Source organism: Eubalaena glacialis, chromosome 10, assembly GCF_028564815.1.
Source record: "Eubalaena glacialis isolate mEubGla1 chromosome 10, mEubGla1.1.hap2.+ XY, whole genome shotgun sequence".
In the NCBI taxonomy this organism is placed as follows: domain Eukaryota; kingdom Metazoa; phylum Chordata; class Mammalia; order Artiodactyla; family Balaenidae; genus Eubalaena; species Eubalaena glacialis.
The window spans coordinates 83,474,373-83,488,710 of NC_083725.1; the positions used below are offsets into that span (position 1 = coordinate 83,474,373).

At 43.9% G+C, this 14,338-nt stretch overlaps 1 protein-coding gene across 1 annotated transcript; it reads left to right on the top strand.

The window, feature by feature from the left end:
• Positions 1 to 3,663: 3,663 nt before the first annotated feature.
• Positions 3,664 to 14,076, top strand: LDHA (lactate dehydrogenase A). Its single transcript, XM_061201521.1, has 8 exons — positions 3,664 to 3,767; positions 5,933 to 6,082; positions 7,892 to 8,009; positions 8,992 to 9,165; positions 9,943 to 10,116; positions 10,777 to 10,894; positions 12,507 to 12,630; positions 13,333 to 14,076. Exons 2-8 carry the CDS (start codon positions 5,957 to 5,959, stop codon positions 13,495 to 13,497), a joined length of 999 nt encoding a protein of 332 aa, XP_061057504.1. The 5' UTR covers positions 3,664 to 3,767; positions 5,933 to 5,956; the 3' UTR covers positions 13,498 to 14,076.
• Positions 14,077 to 14,338: the final 262 nt, after the last annotated feature.

Below are 14,338 nucleotides of genomic sequence, written 5' to 3' on the forward strand. Positions count from 1 at the left end.
CAGGAGAACTTGAGGAGTCGGGCTGGAGTCTTCAGCTTCCCCTCCCATCATGCGAGAAGAAGATGCAATTGGGGGGATGACATGAAGCAGTCTCCCAGAGGCAGGCACCTGCTCTCTTCCCAGAGAGAGGAGCCTCTGCTTTGGCACATATGCAGCAGGCCCTGGCCTATCAGGGATGGAGATGGAAGAGGCTATCTGCATCTTGGACCCTGCACCTTAGGAAAGCCATCAGCTTTGCAACTGTGGAAAAGGTGAAAAACTGTCAGGCTGTCAGCGAGTGTTCAGAGGTGCCATGGGGACGTGTAGGGTGTGTCAGAGAAGAATATGTTTTGTGCAGAGGTGGTTGGAGCTGTGTGTGTTCTGAAGCTTTCTGCTGTGTAACAATGTCCTTACTCAGGACCCTCAACCATCACCTTTCAACCACCTTGCTTTCACCCTATCTCTCCCATTTCCCCAAAACTTCAGTGACTTCCACTGACCACCAAAAACCAAAAAGCCAAACCCCCAAATTTCTCAGCCTGGCATTTAAAGCTAAAGATTCACCAGACATACCTCGAATTTCCTGTCTCCAGGCATTTGTTCTCTGCTTTCTCAACACCTGATCTTCATTAATTGAAGTCTTTTTCTAGGCTGAGCTCAGATCCCACCTCTTCCAAGAATCCTTCACCGGTATCCCTGGCCAAAGGACCTCTCTCTCCTCTGAATACTAGAGCAATATTTTCTACATCTTTTGTGTTAGTTTACATTCTATCTTGCACTTTAACTATAGAGGGGGATGTTGTTGGTTTTCTCCACTAAATGGTGGAGAAAGCTTTGAAGGCTTATAAATTTGTCTTATTCATTTTTGTATCCCTAGCACCTAGAATGGTGCCCTTTATACAGCAGGCACATAATTCAAAATACATTTATTAAACAAATAAATGCTGGTGATGTGGAGATGAATGAGAAAGTTTCTGTCCATTAGGAGCTTACAGTCTACCGAGAGAAAGAGATGCACAGCAATAAGAACTAATTTAATATAAAGCCCAAGGAACAGCATTTGATCTATGGAGGTGTGGGGCATGGGTGGGTAGGGATGGTGTGAAGGGGATCATGTGGGTTGAAGGAACCGCCCAGGTGGAAGTGGGTGGCATATTTGGGGAACGTGGTAAGTACCCTTGGGACTGGCATGAAGGAAAATAGGAGATAATGCCAGAGAGGGATGTGGGCACTGGATCATAGAAAGCCTAGTGTGCCTTTCCAAGGAATTTGAATTTTATCCTGGAGGTCACTGACTGAGGAGCCATTGAATGTTCTTGAGAAGGAAGGTAATAAGTACTTACTGGATAAAGGAATGACTGCTTTGGGTAGACACCATTCTCTGGCCTGGGTCACTTTAGGAAAATCTTATGTTGGATGTTGAGTAGCACCCATTCTCTGAGGCCAGCCTGTCCCCTGGTCAAACCACCTCCCTGTGAGATTTTCCCTTTTAAAGAGGCCACCCCCTCAAAAAAACCAAAAAACCACTTGGTCAGGGTGAGAAGTCTGTTCTGCCTTCTGAAACAGTTTCCTGCCCCACCCTCGGCTTTGACTTTTATACAGAAATTCTTCTGTTTGCACTGCATTAGTCAGGATACTGTATTACTCAGGGTTCTCCAGAGAAAGGAAAAATATATATAAAATGAGACTTGTTAGAAAGAATTGGCTCATGCGATTATGGAGGCTGAGAAGTCCCACGATCTGCTGTCTGCAAGCTGGAGACCCAGGAAAGCAGGTGGTATATATTCCAGCCCGAGCCAAAGGCCTGAGAAGCAAGAGTGCCAATGGTGTAAGTCCCAGCCTGAGGATGCGGAGACCCATGTCTCAGCTCGAGCAGACAGGCAGAGACACCCACTGCCACCCACTGCCTCTCACTGAAAACTGAGCCTGGGACTGGCTTGGGCCCCCTATATAATTTCTTGACCTTTGTGGAATTGGGGGGTAAGGGGTGGGGGAGGGACAACATCCTATACAGAAGAAAAATCACAGGCTTTGGAGTCATCAGCCTGGGTTAAAGTACCAGCTGAAATCAATTATTAGCTGTAGGACCTTGGCAAAGTCAGTAATCTCTTTGAGCTTCAGTTTTCTTATCTGAAAAATGGGGATAATTACGCCTGCTCCAAAGAATTAAAATGAAGATGAGTATGGGGATTGCCTAGCTTGCTGCCTGACACACAAGAGGTGCTGAGTAAATGGTACTTGTTTGATTCATATTTGTAGAGTTAAATAGAAGCTCCTGTTCTACATGAAAAGAGGGAAGCTGTGCTTGGAGTGAGCTGTTGTTAGGTGCCTTAATTTAGGGGACAGCAAACTTTCTGCCTAGATTATCTTCAGAGGTCGTCCCAGAGCCCTCCTGGTGAAGGTTCCTACCTGTCTCTCCAGCCTAACGTCTGCTCTCCATGCTCTGCCTTCCTCCTCCGGACAGCTGCGGTTGCATTGATAGGAAGCCAGGGGCCCAGCCCTGACTGAATGAGGACATTGTTGCAAAGACTGAGGAACCACAGACACTGTTGCAGTCCTCCCTGCCCCGAGGAACCCTGGAGAACCTGTGGCTGGCCCTCAGCCCCTCCAGCTGTGTGTTTGGGGAGACAGCCTAGGTCCTCCCCAAACCTCCTGGCCTCCTGGGCTCCTCCGGGCCTCCTGGAGGGACGGGAAAACGGTTAGGATGTGCTAGAGAGATGCCCTGTTTTTCTGAAGATGAGGTTAGAGTTTTCCCTTCAAAACCAAGGAAGCCATGATTAGGGATCTTTCTCAGAGCTGGCGGCTAAATTGGTGCCCCAGGTGCAGGGAGGAAATAGACTCACCCATGCCCTTAAGAGACTCACCCGCAGGTGGGAGAGTAGAGCCCCACACACCTCGAAGGCAACAGGTTTGAAGGATGTATAGACTTGTGTGGTGGAAGCAGAGAGGAGGGAGATACCGACTCTGTAAGTGTATGTGTGGGGGGAGTAGGGGGAGTAGCAGAAGATGGGTACAGCTGGAAGAGGTGGAGGAGGAAGGCCGCCCGGGAACCAGCGTGAGCAAAGGCCTGGAGGTAAAATTAACGTGATATGCTGAAAACAAAAAACAAAAAAAACCCAGACTGTTCTTGGGCGTGGCTGGGACACAAGGTGCTGGGCCGGTGGGGCAGTAGAGAGTGCCGACCAGAGAGGCTGAGGCTTTACTTTTGAATTGTGGGAATTGGAAGCTTTAGCAGTAGGGGGACAAGCAGGGTCAAGTTTTGGAAATCGCTCGACTTAGGTAAGCAGACTGACGGTGTGCTAGGCATTTTCTTTCTTTCAACAAATATTTGTCGAGTGTCTATGACGTGGTAGAAGCTGTTCTGGGCACTGAGCAACAGCGGCAAAAATTCAGATCGAGCCTTCCTTGAGAGTAACTTTCACATTTTATGGAAGAGGAAATTGAAGGTCGGCTTGACCGCGGCTGATGACTCTGGCCAGGACTTTTGTACAGAGGTAGCGTGGCTCTGGACAGCCCTTTAGATGTCTCGGCGCACGTGGGTCAGTCAGCCTGCGGGTCCTCAGGCTGCGCGCGCCGCCGGGGCTTCTCTACCGCCCCGCCCGGAGCCCGCCTCCAGCCCAACCCACACGTGGGTTCCCGCACGTCCGCCCGACTCCCCCCTGACGTCAGCCTCGCGGTTCTATTTAAGGCCCCTCCCGCTCCCCAGTCGGAGTACCCGAGCAGCTGCCGCCAATTCCGGGTCCAGCGCCGCTTGCCGCCGACGCCCGCCCGCCCGACGTGCACTCCCGGTACGGTCGGGCCCGGCGCGCACTGCGCCCGAGGGGGAGAGCGACTGCTTGGGGCTAAGCTGGCCCCGCGCTGCCTGCTCACGTGAGGGGTGGGCGCTGCTTCCCAGAGGCAAAGTCCTGAGACCTGGGCGGTGGCTCATGCCACAAGTGGGCTGTGGGCCCGGCCGCACCCTGCTTTGGCTCTAAGTGGGCACAGTGGCCTTTGGCCGGGCTGGGGAACCAAGGAGGTGGCCGCACCTAACCTGGGGTCGAAGGCCTGGGTGGATGCAGGAAGGACCAGGAGACTACAGGTCTGAAGGGTGGGGGTGAGGGCATACCTCCGGGCTCGAAACGAGCAAACTGCACAGAACTCGAAGTCGGGTTCCGGGAGCCCATGCAACCGAAAAAGCCTCAGCAGTCTGGGGCGGCTTCCTGGAACCCGGAAAGGCGCTGGGTGCCGCTCGGGTTGCATTTTAACCCTCGGACTCTCGAGAGGTGGGCTCCTTGGGGGCAGCCGCTGCCTGCAGATTAAAAGGGTGCTCTTTGTGCAAGTTGCATGTGTTAAGCAGCTAACGATGTATAGGGCGCTATGCTAGACATGGTGCATGCAAATATGAAGCCGAAAGGGTACCAGCTCTCCCGCCTCTCAGACAATGTAATGAGAGGAGGATCATCCGGTACCTTCCCCTCCTTTTGACAAATGGGGGGACCTAAGACTGGTTGGGGCATCTCTAAGGTCACAGTGAGTGGGTGGCAGAGTTGGGGCGTAGACCCTCTTTCTTCAGGGCTTCACGCGCACCCGTATCCCCACATTGAAGGGAGCGCTGCAGTCCAGAGCTTAGGTTTTGGTGAAACCAGATGTCCGCTGAAAGAACTCCCTTCCCCCTGTCAGGCTGCTAGAAACCTTACAAGGCTGTCTAGAAATAGCAGTGATTTGTAAGGAGAGACTCGTTTCCAGCTTGGTGACTCTGGGCTGCCTGCCTGGAATTCCTCTCGGATATTTTTGCCCTTTGGGGCAGTGTCAAGATTAGACGTGGTGCTTTCGGGATGCAATCTACGACAATCTCTCCAGTGAATGCAGTGCAGGTTTGGATTAAAAGAGTCGAAGCCCCCGTCCCCGGCTCTGGAAATCGAGGGTTCCACCAAGTATCTATTAACTTTAGGGCTCCAGGCTTCAGGCCTCTGCAGCTATTGCTGCACTTCCTGTAGTAACAGAATTTCCTCATACCGGGCCTCACGCCTTTGCAACGAGGATCACGGCAGAAGCCACACGAGGTGCCTCCCTGTGGGTTGGTTAACAGTCCCGGGTTCCTAATATCACGATTTAAAATCTGGCTCTGGCAGCGCGCCAGGTCGGGGAGGCTGCCAGCCGGGCTTCACGTTGTTCGTGTGTTCTTAGGAGCGCTAGTTTACTCTAAAGTCTGATACTGAGCTCACTCTGACCCAGAGAGCAGGATAGTTTCTGGTCACGTCCGCTCACGGGCGGGGCCTCGCAAGCATCCGCCGTGCTGTCTGGTCTAGGGCCCACCTCTCGGTAGCCGGCGGCCACTAGCACTCTGAAATGCGCTTGCGCGCAGGGATACTGAATGGGTAGGTGGGTGGGGGAGGGGCAGCTGCTAATCTTCCGGGTCTGGGCGGGGCGTAAAATCCGCGGGCTCCGCCGCTTCTTCGGGGGCGGGGGTTGGGATGAGGGAGAAGAAAACGAGGGATTGCGCATGAGCAGAGCTCACCCTGGCGCTGGGCAACGCGGTGAGGCCGTCAAAGGCCGTTTACTCACGTACCTGTGGTCCTGGAGGGGCTTGGCAGGAGTCCTGGTGACGGGAGTAGAGTTGGGCGGGCGGCTCACAGTGATCTTGTTTGAGGAAAGGCCAGCTCCATTTGGAGTTAACAAGTCAAGATGAGTGAGCCCTCAGGAGGCTATACTTACACCCAAACGTCAATATTATTTTTCCACGCCAAGGTGAGGACGTTTACACCAAGATCCTAGTCAGACCAGATCCTGGCATTAGGCCTTTCAATTCTGCTTTGTCTGTCTTTTAGTTTTTTTCCCTCTCCCTTTTTAGTCATCTCTTGTGATTTTTTAGTGGCAGCTACCCCAAAAGAAAGCAAAAGAAGCTTTTTCAGAACACCTTTTGGTTAATAAGAGTTAAAGAGGATGCAGTGACTGCGTGTTTTTCCCCTAATAGATTCCTTTCGGTTTTAAGTCCAATATGGCAACTCTCAAGGATCAGCTGATTCAGAATCTTCTTAAGGAAGAACATGCCCCCCAGAATAAGATTACAGTGGTTGGTGTTGGTGCTGTTGGCATGGCCTGTGCCATCAGTGTCTTAATGAAGGTAAGTGAGAGCCTATCACTCTGGAAGCTAAGGATAACCTTGACTCGATCCATCCTCCACTCGCTCTCCAAGAATTGCATTATCACATTGTATATACAGATATTTAGGTTCATGCACTCATTCAAAGAACTTTATGTGAAACAAACTTGTAAAACATGATGCTATACCAAAAGAGTATCTAAACTACAAAAATTAAAGGTTTTTAGGCTGGAGACCCAGTTTCTTAAATTCACTGTACTTTATTAACCTGCGTTAGTTGCCTACAAATGAAAAAGTAGAGTCCATGCCTTTAAACAAGCTAAAATTATTTAAAAGTAATTTTGGAATTGAAATTGATATATATATACGTGGTAAAAATTAAACTGAATGTGGGAAGTCTTCCACCCACGTTAATCCCCTCTGCCCCCCTCCTTAGATAGCAGTTTTGGTACCAATTATGGAGCTAAAATTTAATTAGAAAAAGAGAACTTGTGAATAAATAAAAAGTACTTTTGGGGACTTCCCTGGTGGCACAGTGGTTCAGAATCCGCCTGCCAATGCAGGGGACACGGGTTTGAGCCCTGGTCTGGGAAGATCCCACATGCCGCGGAGCAACTAAGCCCGTGCGCCACAACTGTTGAGCCTGCTCTCTAGAGCCCGTGCTCCACAACAAGGGAAGCCACCGCAGTGAGAAACACACACACCACAATGAAGAGTAGCCCCCCTTCGCCGCAACTAAAGGAAGTGCGCACGCAGCAACGAAAACCCAACACAGCCAAAAATACATAAATTAATTCATTTTAAAAATATGGAAAAAAAGTACTTTTTACAGCACTCAAACCTGGTTTATATGAAAAAGAAATTGAGGCAGCTTACATATTAAAATATTTTAAGTTCGGATTTGGAGTTCCTGATAAGAGAGTGAAATGATGAATTCTGGATTCTGAACAGAAAAGGATTGAAATGAGAAGGGACTGAAGGCAGAAATGAGCTATGCAAAGGTCTTGTAACTACACAGGTTGCTCTATATGTTCTTAGACCACATAGTATACCAACTCTTATTCTTTCCCCATTGGTTCAGAAATTGGTGTCATTTATTTTTCCCAAGCCTATGAAACACCTGTGATGCCCCCTAACTCAGGTGTGGCTAAGAGTAACTGCCAGACCACTCATTATACTGCAGATGATTAGGGGTAGATCTGCAGCTCAGCTAGTATACCTCTTTGGTTATAATAGTCCTCATTCCATTTGTATTAAAGCTGTTGCTGGTGCTCCTTGTCTGAGATGCACCTGTGAACTTTTATAGGTTCATCTGAAAGGATATTTTTCACCATTTTGTAATGCACAAAATGTCTATGTAATAAAACTGTTAGTGTTGGTTAATATATGGAAAACATGTAACCAGGGAATGATCCAGAATATCACTTTTTAAAGTCTTAATACTAATCAATATCATCTATTTAATGGCTAACAACTTAAAGTCAATGTGTAAAACTGAATTTGAGAGACTAAATAGAGCAGTTTTATATAATTGGTTGTTAGTCACTGCCAATCCAATGTTCTGCTTCTGTACAGTAGTGGTGGACCTCCTGCAGAGGTTGCTCCAATGAGGAGAGAGGGTTGGAGAGAGGGTCAGTGCTTTTTCCTATGTATAGGTCATCTGGGAGTCAGCTCTTAAATGGAGGCCTGCCTCTACTTTGAGGTATGTCCTGAAAATAGTTAATAAAGTAGCTGAACTCTCCTATTCCAGAAATATAGAAATTTTGCATGCCCTTCTAAAAGTTTGGAAATAGCAATTTTCCATTGAACTGAAAATTTTTTGTCTTTTAGGACTTGGCAGATGAAATTGCTCTTGTTGATGTCATAGAAGACAAACTGAAGGGAGAGATGATGGATCTCCAACATGGCAGCCTTTTTCTTAAAACACCAAAAATCGTCTCTAGCAAAGGTTGATTTCAACATGTTTGTATTACACTCTATGCTAGACTTAATTCTTTATCAGGCTTGAAAATCCTAGCTCTTCAGAGATTTCTTTTTTATACAGGATAAGAGAGCCTTTGAACAATTTTGTATTGGTACCTATGGATATCAATGTTTGAATTTCCAGCAAATGGTTTTAAATGGAAATCCAATTCGTCCATGATGTGGAAAGCATCTGAATTAGAATGTAATTAGCAAAGCTTCGTAGGTCCATATTTTACCACATTGCTTCAAATATTTAAATATACTTACTTCCACCGCTTCCTTTCATACACTAACACAAGGTTGAGACTAGGGTAAATGAGTCTGTTCAGCAGATATTCTTGGCTTAACCCTATCACACTTTACAATTACCAGCCAGGAAACAGACATAGGCCCAAATAGAGTCTGTTTTGACACTTGAAAATCATTGACCATTTATCTGATAGGTGACTCCCTTCATTATCTTCAACCCAGGGTTAACCACACTGTGTCATAGGGTATCTAGAAGCAAGACATGCTTGATAAGTGTACACTTGCTCCTGCTTAAAAAAAAAAAAAAAAAAAAAAGAGCCTATCCCTGAGCTGGTATGACCACAATTAAGTAGTTAAGTAGAAATAGGAGTGTGGAAGAGTGTGGGCATTGACCTCAGGTGGCAAAAAATTGGGGGATGTGTCTCATTTGATATGAGTATGAAATAAATTTTATTTCTTTCAGCTCCCCCCAATCATACCTATATAAAGCCAACCACATAACTAAAACCAGAATACAAGGAAGGTGTTGATGTACTCTTCCTCCATGTAAGTGGCCACAGTGATAAGACTCCAAAAAGTAAAGGAGGAGTCTGGGCATTTATATGCCACATATGCAAAGCACTGATAAAACTGTCCATTAAAAAAGTTAATGGAACAAACTTTTGCTGGAGTTTTCTTAAAGGCCTTAATCTGGTTATTGTTTCTCTTTTTTCTAGACTATAATGTGACAGCAAACTCCAGGCTGGTTATTATCACAGCTGGAGCACGTCAGCAAGAGGGAGAAAGCCGTCTTAATTTGGTCCAGCGTAATGTGAACATCTTTAAATGCATCATTCCTAATATTGTAAAATACAGCCCAAACTGCAAGTTGCTTGTTGTTTCCAATCCAGGTGAGACTTTAATGGCATAAAAGTAGATGAGCTAGAGTAAAACTGATAGTATCAATATATATCATAATCTGTATATATATTTCTCATATTTTTCATTTTTCTCAGAGAGTTTGTGTTTTTGTAAAATAGTTAAGTTTAAAACATTAAAAGGGGTACAATGCCTTTAATGTAGTCTGCATTTTAAAATTTGTTACTTGCCTAAGAAGATCTTGGAAAAGGGATACGTTTATGAATAATGTGTTATTTATTTTTTAAAATTAATTTATTTTTGGCTGCGTTGGGTCTTCGTTGCTGTGCACGGGCTTTGTCTAGTTGAGGCGAGCGGGGGCTACTCTTCATTGCGGTGCACAGGCTTCTCATTGAGGTGGCTTCTCTTGTTGCGGAGCACAGGCTCTAGGTGCATGGGCTTCAGTAGTTGTGGCTTGCAGGCTCAGTAGTTGTGGCTCGTGGGCTCTAGAGCGCCGGCTCAGTAGTTGTGGCACACGGGCTTCGTTGTTCCGCGGCATGTGGGATCTTCCGGGACCAGGGCTTGAACCCGTGTCCCCTGCGAAGTCCCAATAATGTGTTATTGATGCACAACTTATTTTCATTAAGCTACACTTCTTGAATACTTAATGTATTTGCTATATTATACACAGTATAGAGGCTTAAAAATATTAACAAAAGTATTGATTGGTCATGATCAATATCAAGATCTATACAGAGCCATGTATCCTGAGTAGTCTGTCCTCATCTAATGATTCACGTAGTATCTGTGCCTAAATATTTTCTTCACAGTGGATATCTTGACGTATGTGGCTTGGAAGATAAGCGGCTTTCCCAAAAACCGTGTTATTGGAAGCGGTTGCAATTTGGATTCAGCCCGGTTCCGTTACCTCATGGGGGAAAGGCTGGGAGTTCACCCATTAAGCTGTCATGGATGGATCCTTGGGGAGCATGGAGACTCTAGTGGTAAGCATAACTTATTTTCTCTTATTGTTTTCAAGAAATTGTGTAAAAAAATCGACAGGAGTATCGTTACTAAATCAGAGCCTAAATCAGATATCCATTCATTAGGGTAGATGGTTTCCAGAAATCTTATCTTTTGGTATAATTATATGCTAAGAATTGCTAAGATTTTAGCCATTTTGTATGACATTTTTTGGTATAAGGGATGGGGAATGAAATTTATTTATTATAATGGACATATTAAATAAGATGATGGTGCTTAGGATACTTCACTTAATATCACAGCTGTTTGGACTCAAACTGCTTGTCCCTGAAAAGGTAAGCCAATCCAAGTGGAGTGTATGAGAAAGAAATCTATTATTATCACAGTTGAGAGATGTTATAATTTGTGCAGAGTTCTCAGTTCCTTATGCCAAGAAAATTCCTCTTATGATCTCATAATATCTAAATAAGTTAGGAAAACAGATTAGAATATAGTGAAAATTCTTAGCTTTACATAATCTAATCAATGAAAATCTAAAAGAGTATTGGTAGTCTTGACCACCTACCAAAAGGAGATAATCCTCCTTAGATAAGAAAACACAATTTTAGAAGAATGGGTCAGAATTACTAGTCTGCTGGCTGGTGCATGGGAATAAATAAATTCGGTACTATTTCTTTTAGTGCCTGTATGGAGTGGAGTGAATGTTGCTGGTGTCTCCCTGAAGAATCTGCACCCCGAATTAGGCACTGATGCAGATAAGGAACAGTGGAAAGCAGTTCACAAACAGGTGGTTGACAGGTAATAGATCTCATAATTTGTAACACAGAAGGTTGAAACTTATTATTTTTATTTAAAAGATTAAAAGTTTGGGGAATTCCCTGGAGGTCCAGTGGTTAGGACTCTGCACTTTCACTGCTGCAGACGTGGGTTCAATCCCTGGTCGGGGAACTAAGATCCTGCAAGACGTATGGCATGGCCCCCCCAAAAAAAAAAAAAAAAGATTATAAGTCTAATAGCATTTGCATTTGGTTACTCATTTATAGTATGATAAATCTTTCTGTATTTGTAATGTAAACTAAGATAAATCAAGTTAAAGTCTACCCTATTTGAGATTCAGTCTTTACTTCAAAAGCATATGATTCATTTAGTTAGGAATAAGAATTTTAAAACCTTATATAGGGACTTCCCTGGTGGTACAGTGGTTAAGAATCCGCCTGCCAACGCAGGGGACACAGGGTTTGAGCCCTGGTCCGGGAAGATCCCACATTCCGCAGAGCACCTAAGCCTGTGCACCACAACTACTGAGCCTGCGCTCTAGAGCCCGTGAGCCACAACTACTGAGCCTGCATGCCACAACTACTGAAGCCCGTGGGCCTAGAGCCCGTGCTCTGCAACAAGAGAAGCCACTGCAATGAGAAGCCCGAGCACTGCAATGAAGAGTAGCCCCCACTCGCCTCAACAAGAGAAAGCCCGTGCGCAGCAACGAAGACCCAACACAGCAATAAATTCATTCATTCATTCATTCATTTTAAAAAACTTATAATAGTCTCTGAATAGAAACACAGCTAGCTTCTTATTTATTCAGATGATTATAAAATTTTAAGCAAGGTATATATTCATAATGGTACAAAAAAATGAAAATAATTATTAACTTAGAAATTGTTCAAATAGGGAAACTTTCAACTTAGTGGCATTATCTACTTTAAATTAGGTAGCCATGTGTGGATCTCAAGTTTATGGAATTGGAGAATGAATCATGATGGGTGTAGGCAAGGCCCTCTTATTTGTATTTGTTTAGTTAAAACCTGTTAACCCATCATCCAACCCAAGAAGCCTTGACAGTCGCTGTCAACTAACTGTAGCGTTTGTTGAGTTGGAGTTAGTAGTCTGCTGGTGCTTGGAAATGAGTGAATTCTGTGCTCCTCCCACTGATCCCTGTGTACTCCTCCCCTCAACATACACACTCTTGAGATAATCCCAAGTCAAGCATGCTATATGTAATCTTCTTGGATTTGCATTTTTAAATACAGCATTGCATTTATAAGAATCATCCATTTTGTTGCATGTGGCTGTAGTTATTTGTTTTCACAGCTATGTGATATTCCATTATGTGAGTATACCACAGTTTATCCATTCTCCTTTTGGAGAGCATTGGGCATGTTGCCAGGTTTTTGCTATTACCAGCAATACTGTTGTGAACATACCCATACATAATATCCTGGCATACATGTACAAAGGTTATACTTAGGTATATAATGCAACTTTACTATATTATGTATATAGTATTATTTACTATAAAAATGATTTATTTTAAAGCATATGTTCAGTGAAAGCTTTGTTTTTCTTTGTTCCTCCCACCCTACTTTTCCCTACCCTTCCCTGTCCTTCCCTACACTTCCCTACCCTACAGTGCTTATGAGGTGATCAAACTGAAAGGCTACACATCCTGGGCCATTGGACTATCTGTGGCAGATCTGGCAGAAAGTATAATGAAGAACCTTAGGCGGGTGCATCCGATTTCCACCATGATTAAGGTAGGTCTATGTAGTAATAGGTTTTACTTGAATGCCATTATTTCCTGTTCTTTAAAAGAAAAAAAAACTTCTGAGAAAGCAATTAGATTAATGTTAAGTCTTCAATCATTGATTTAAGTGAAATAAATTAATGCACCTGCAACTTTCTTTTCTGAAAAGACATGGTTGAGCTTTAGGATTAATGTCCACCAACACTGTGTTCAGCACATAGGTACTTGATAACTTGTTGACTGAAAAACTACTCAATTTTGTTGAGATGGGTGGAAGACTATAAAACAAATTTTTTCCTTTGGGAAAAACAGAAATCACACTCAAGTTAGAGTTACCAAAGTGTTATACAATAAAAACGGGGAATTCCCTGGCAGTCCAATGGTTGGGACTCCGTGCTCTCACTGCTGAGGGCCCAGGTTTGATCCCTGGTCGGGGAACTAACATCCCACGAGTCTTGCGGGGCAGCCAAAAAAAAATTGCAAAGTACGATGGATAATGGCAATAATTTAGATTTTCTTTTAGAATGGAAATCTTGCTGCTATGTTAATGACTTTCTTTTACACTGTTCATTATATCCTAACTGAAAATCTGGAAAGGAATTTCTACTTAATAAGTTGTATTAAGTAAGCTTCATAATTGTAAAGAATGAAGTTCTTGGGAGATCCCAGAATGCATAGAAAAAACGTAAAATACTTTTCATTTCGTCCTCAGGGTTTCTATGGAATAAAAGAGGATGTCTTCCTTAGTGTTCCTTGCATCTTGGGACAGAATGGAATCTCAGATGTTGTGAAAGTGACTCTGACTCCTGAGGAACAGGCCTGTTTGAAGAAGAGTGCAGATACACTTTGGGGGATCCAGAAAGAGCTGCAGTTTTAAAGTCTAATATCATACCACTTCACTGTCTAGGCTACAAAACGATTTTAGTTGGAGGTTGTGCATATTGTCCTTTATATCTGATCTGTGACTAAAGCAGTAATGTTAAGACAACCTAGGAAAAACATCAATTTCCTAACATTAGCAATAGGAATGGTTCATAAAACCCTGCAGCTGTATCCTGATGCTGCATGGCACTTATCTTGTGTGGTCCTAAATTGGTTCGTGTAAAATAGTTCTACTTCCTCAAGAGGTACCACTGACAATGTTGCAGATGCTGCAGTTGCCCTTCAAACCAGATGTGTATTTAACTCTGTTATATAACTTCTGGTTCCTTTAGCCAAGATGCCTAGTCCAACTTTTTTTTCTCCAATTAATCACATTCTGGGATTGATTATAAATCCAGTATTGCATGTCTTGTGCATAACAAGACATTGTTATGTCTTGTTCTAAAGAATCTTATGTACTATATGTATCAGAATAGTATACATTGCCATGTAATGTAAAAAGGAAAAATCAACATAAATAATGCAGCCAACTATGTTATACCAACTAAAACAATAAATAAACCTTGAACAGTGACTACTCTGCTAATTTATTAAGATACAAAGTGATAAAGCTGTTATTTGTTAATTAATGGGAGCCATTAGGTTATTCTTGGGCAACACTATGATGATTTTTTAAGGGGTACTGTTTCTAATGACCAGGCTTTAATAAGAATTAATAAGGGTGTGACTAGATTGACTAGCTGTTTTGTTACCATTTCCATTGTAATCAATTGTTTTAATATACTAAGGCCCAAAGTATTATGAGATAACTTGATTATAGTGCTAATCATAACTTG

Excerpts from the sequence above, each read along its gene's own strand:
- LDHA (XM_061201521.1), top strand. The coding sequence starts at position 5,957 with ATGGCAACTCTCAAGGATCAGCTGATTCAGAATCTTCTTAAGGAAGAA. Across the intron at positions 6,083-7,891 it reads CCATCAGTGTCTTAATGAAG|GACTTGGCAGATGAAATTGC; the intron begins GTAAGTGAGAGC and ends TTTGTCTTTTAG. Across the intron at positions 8,010-8,991 it reads AAAAATCGTCTCTAGCAAAG|ACTATAATGTGACAGCAAAC; the intron begins GTTGATTTCAAC and ends TCTTTTTTCTAG.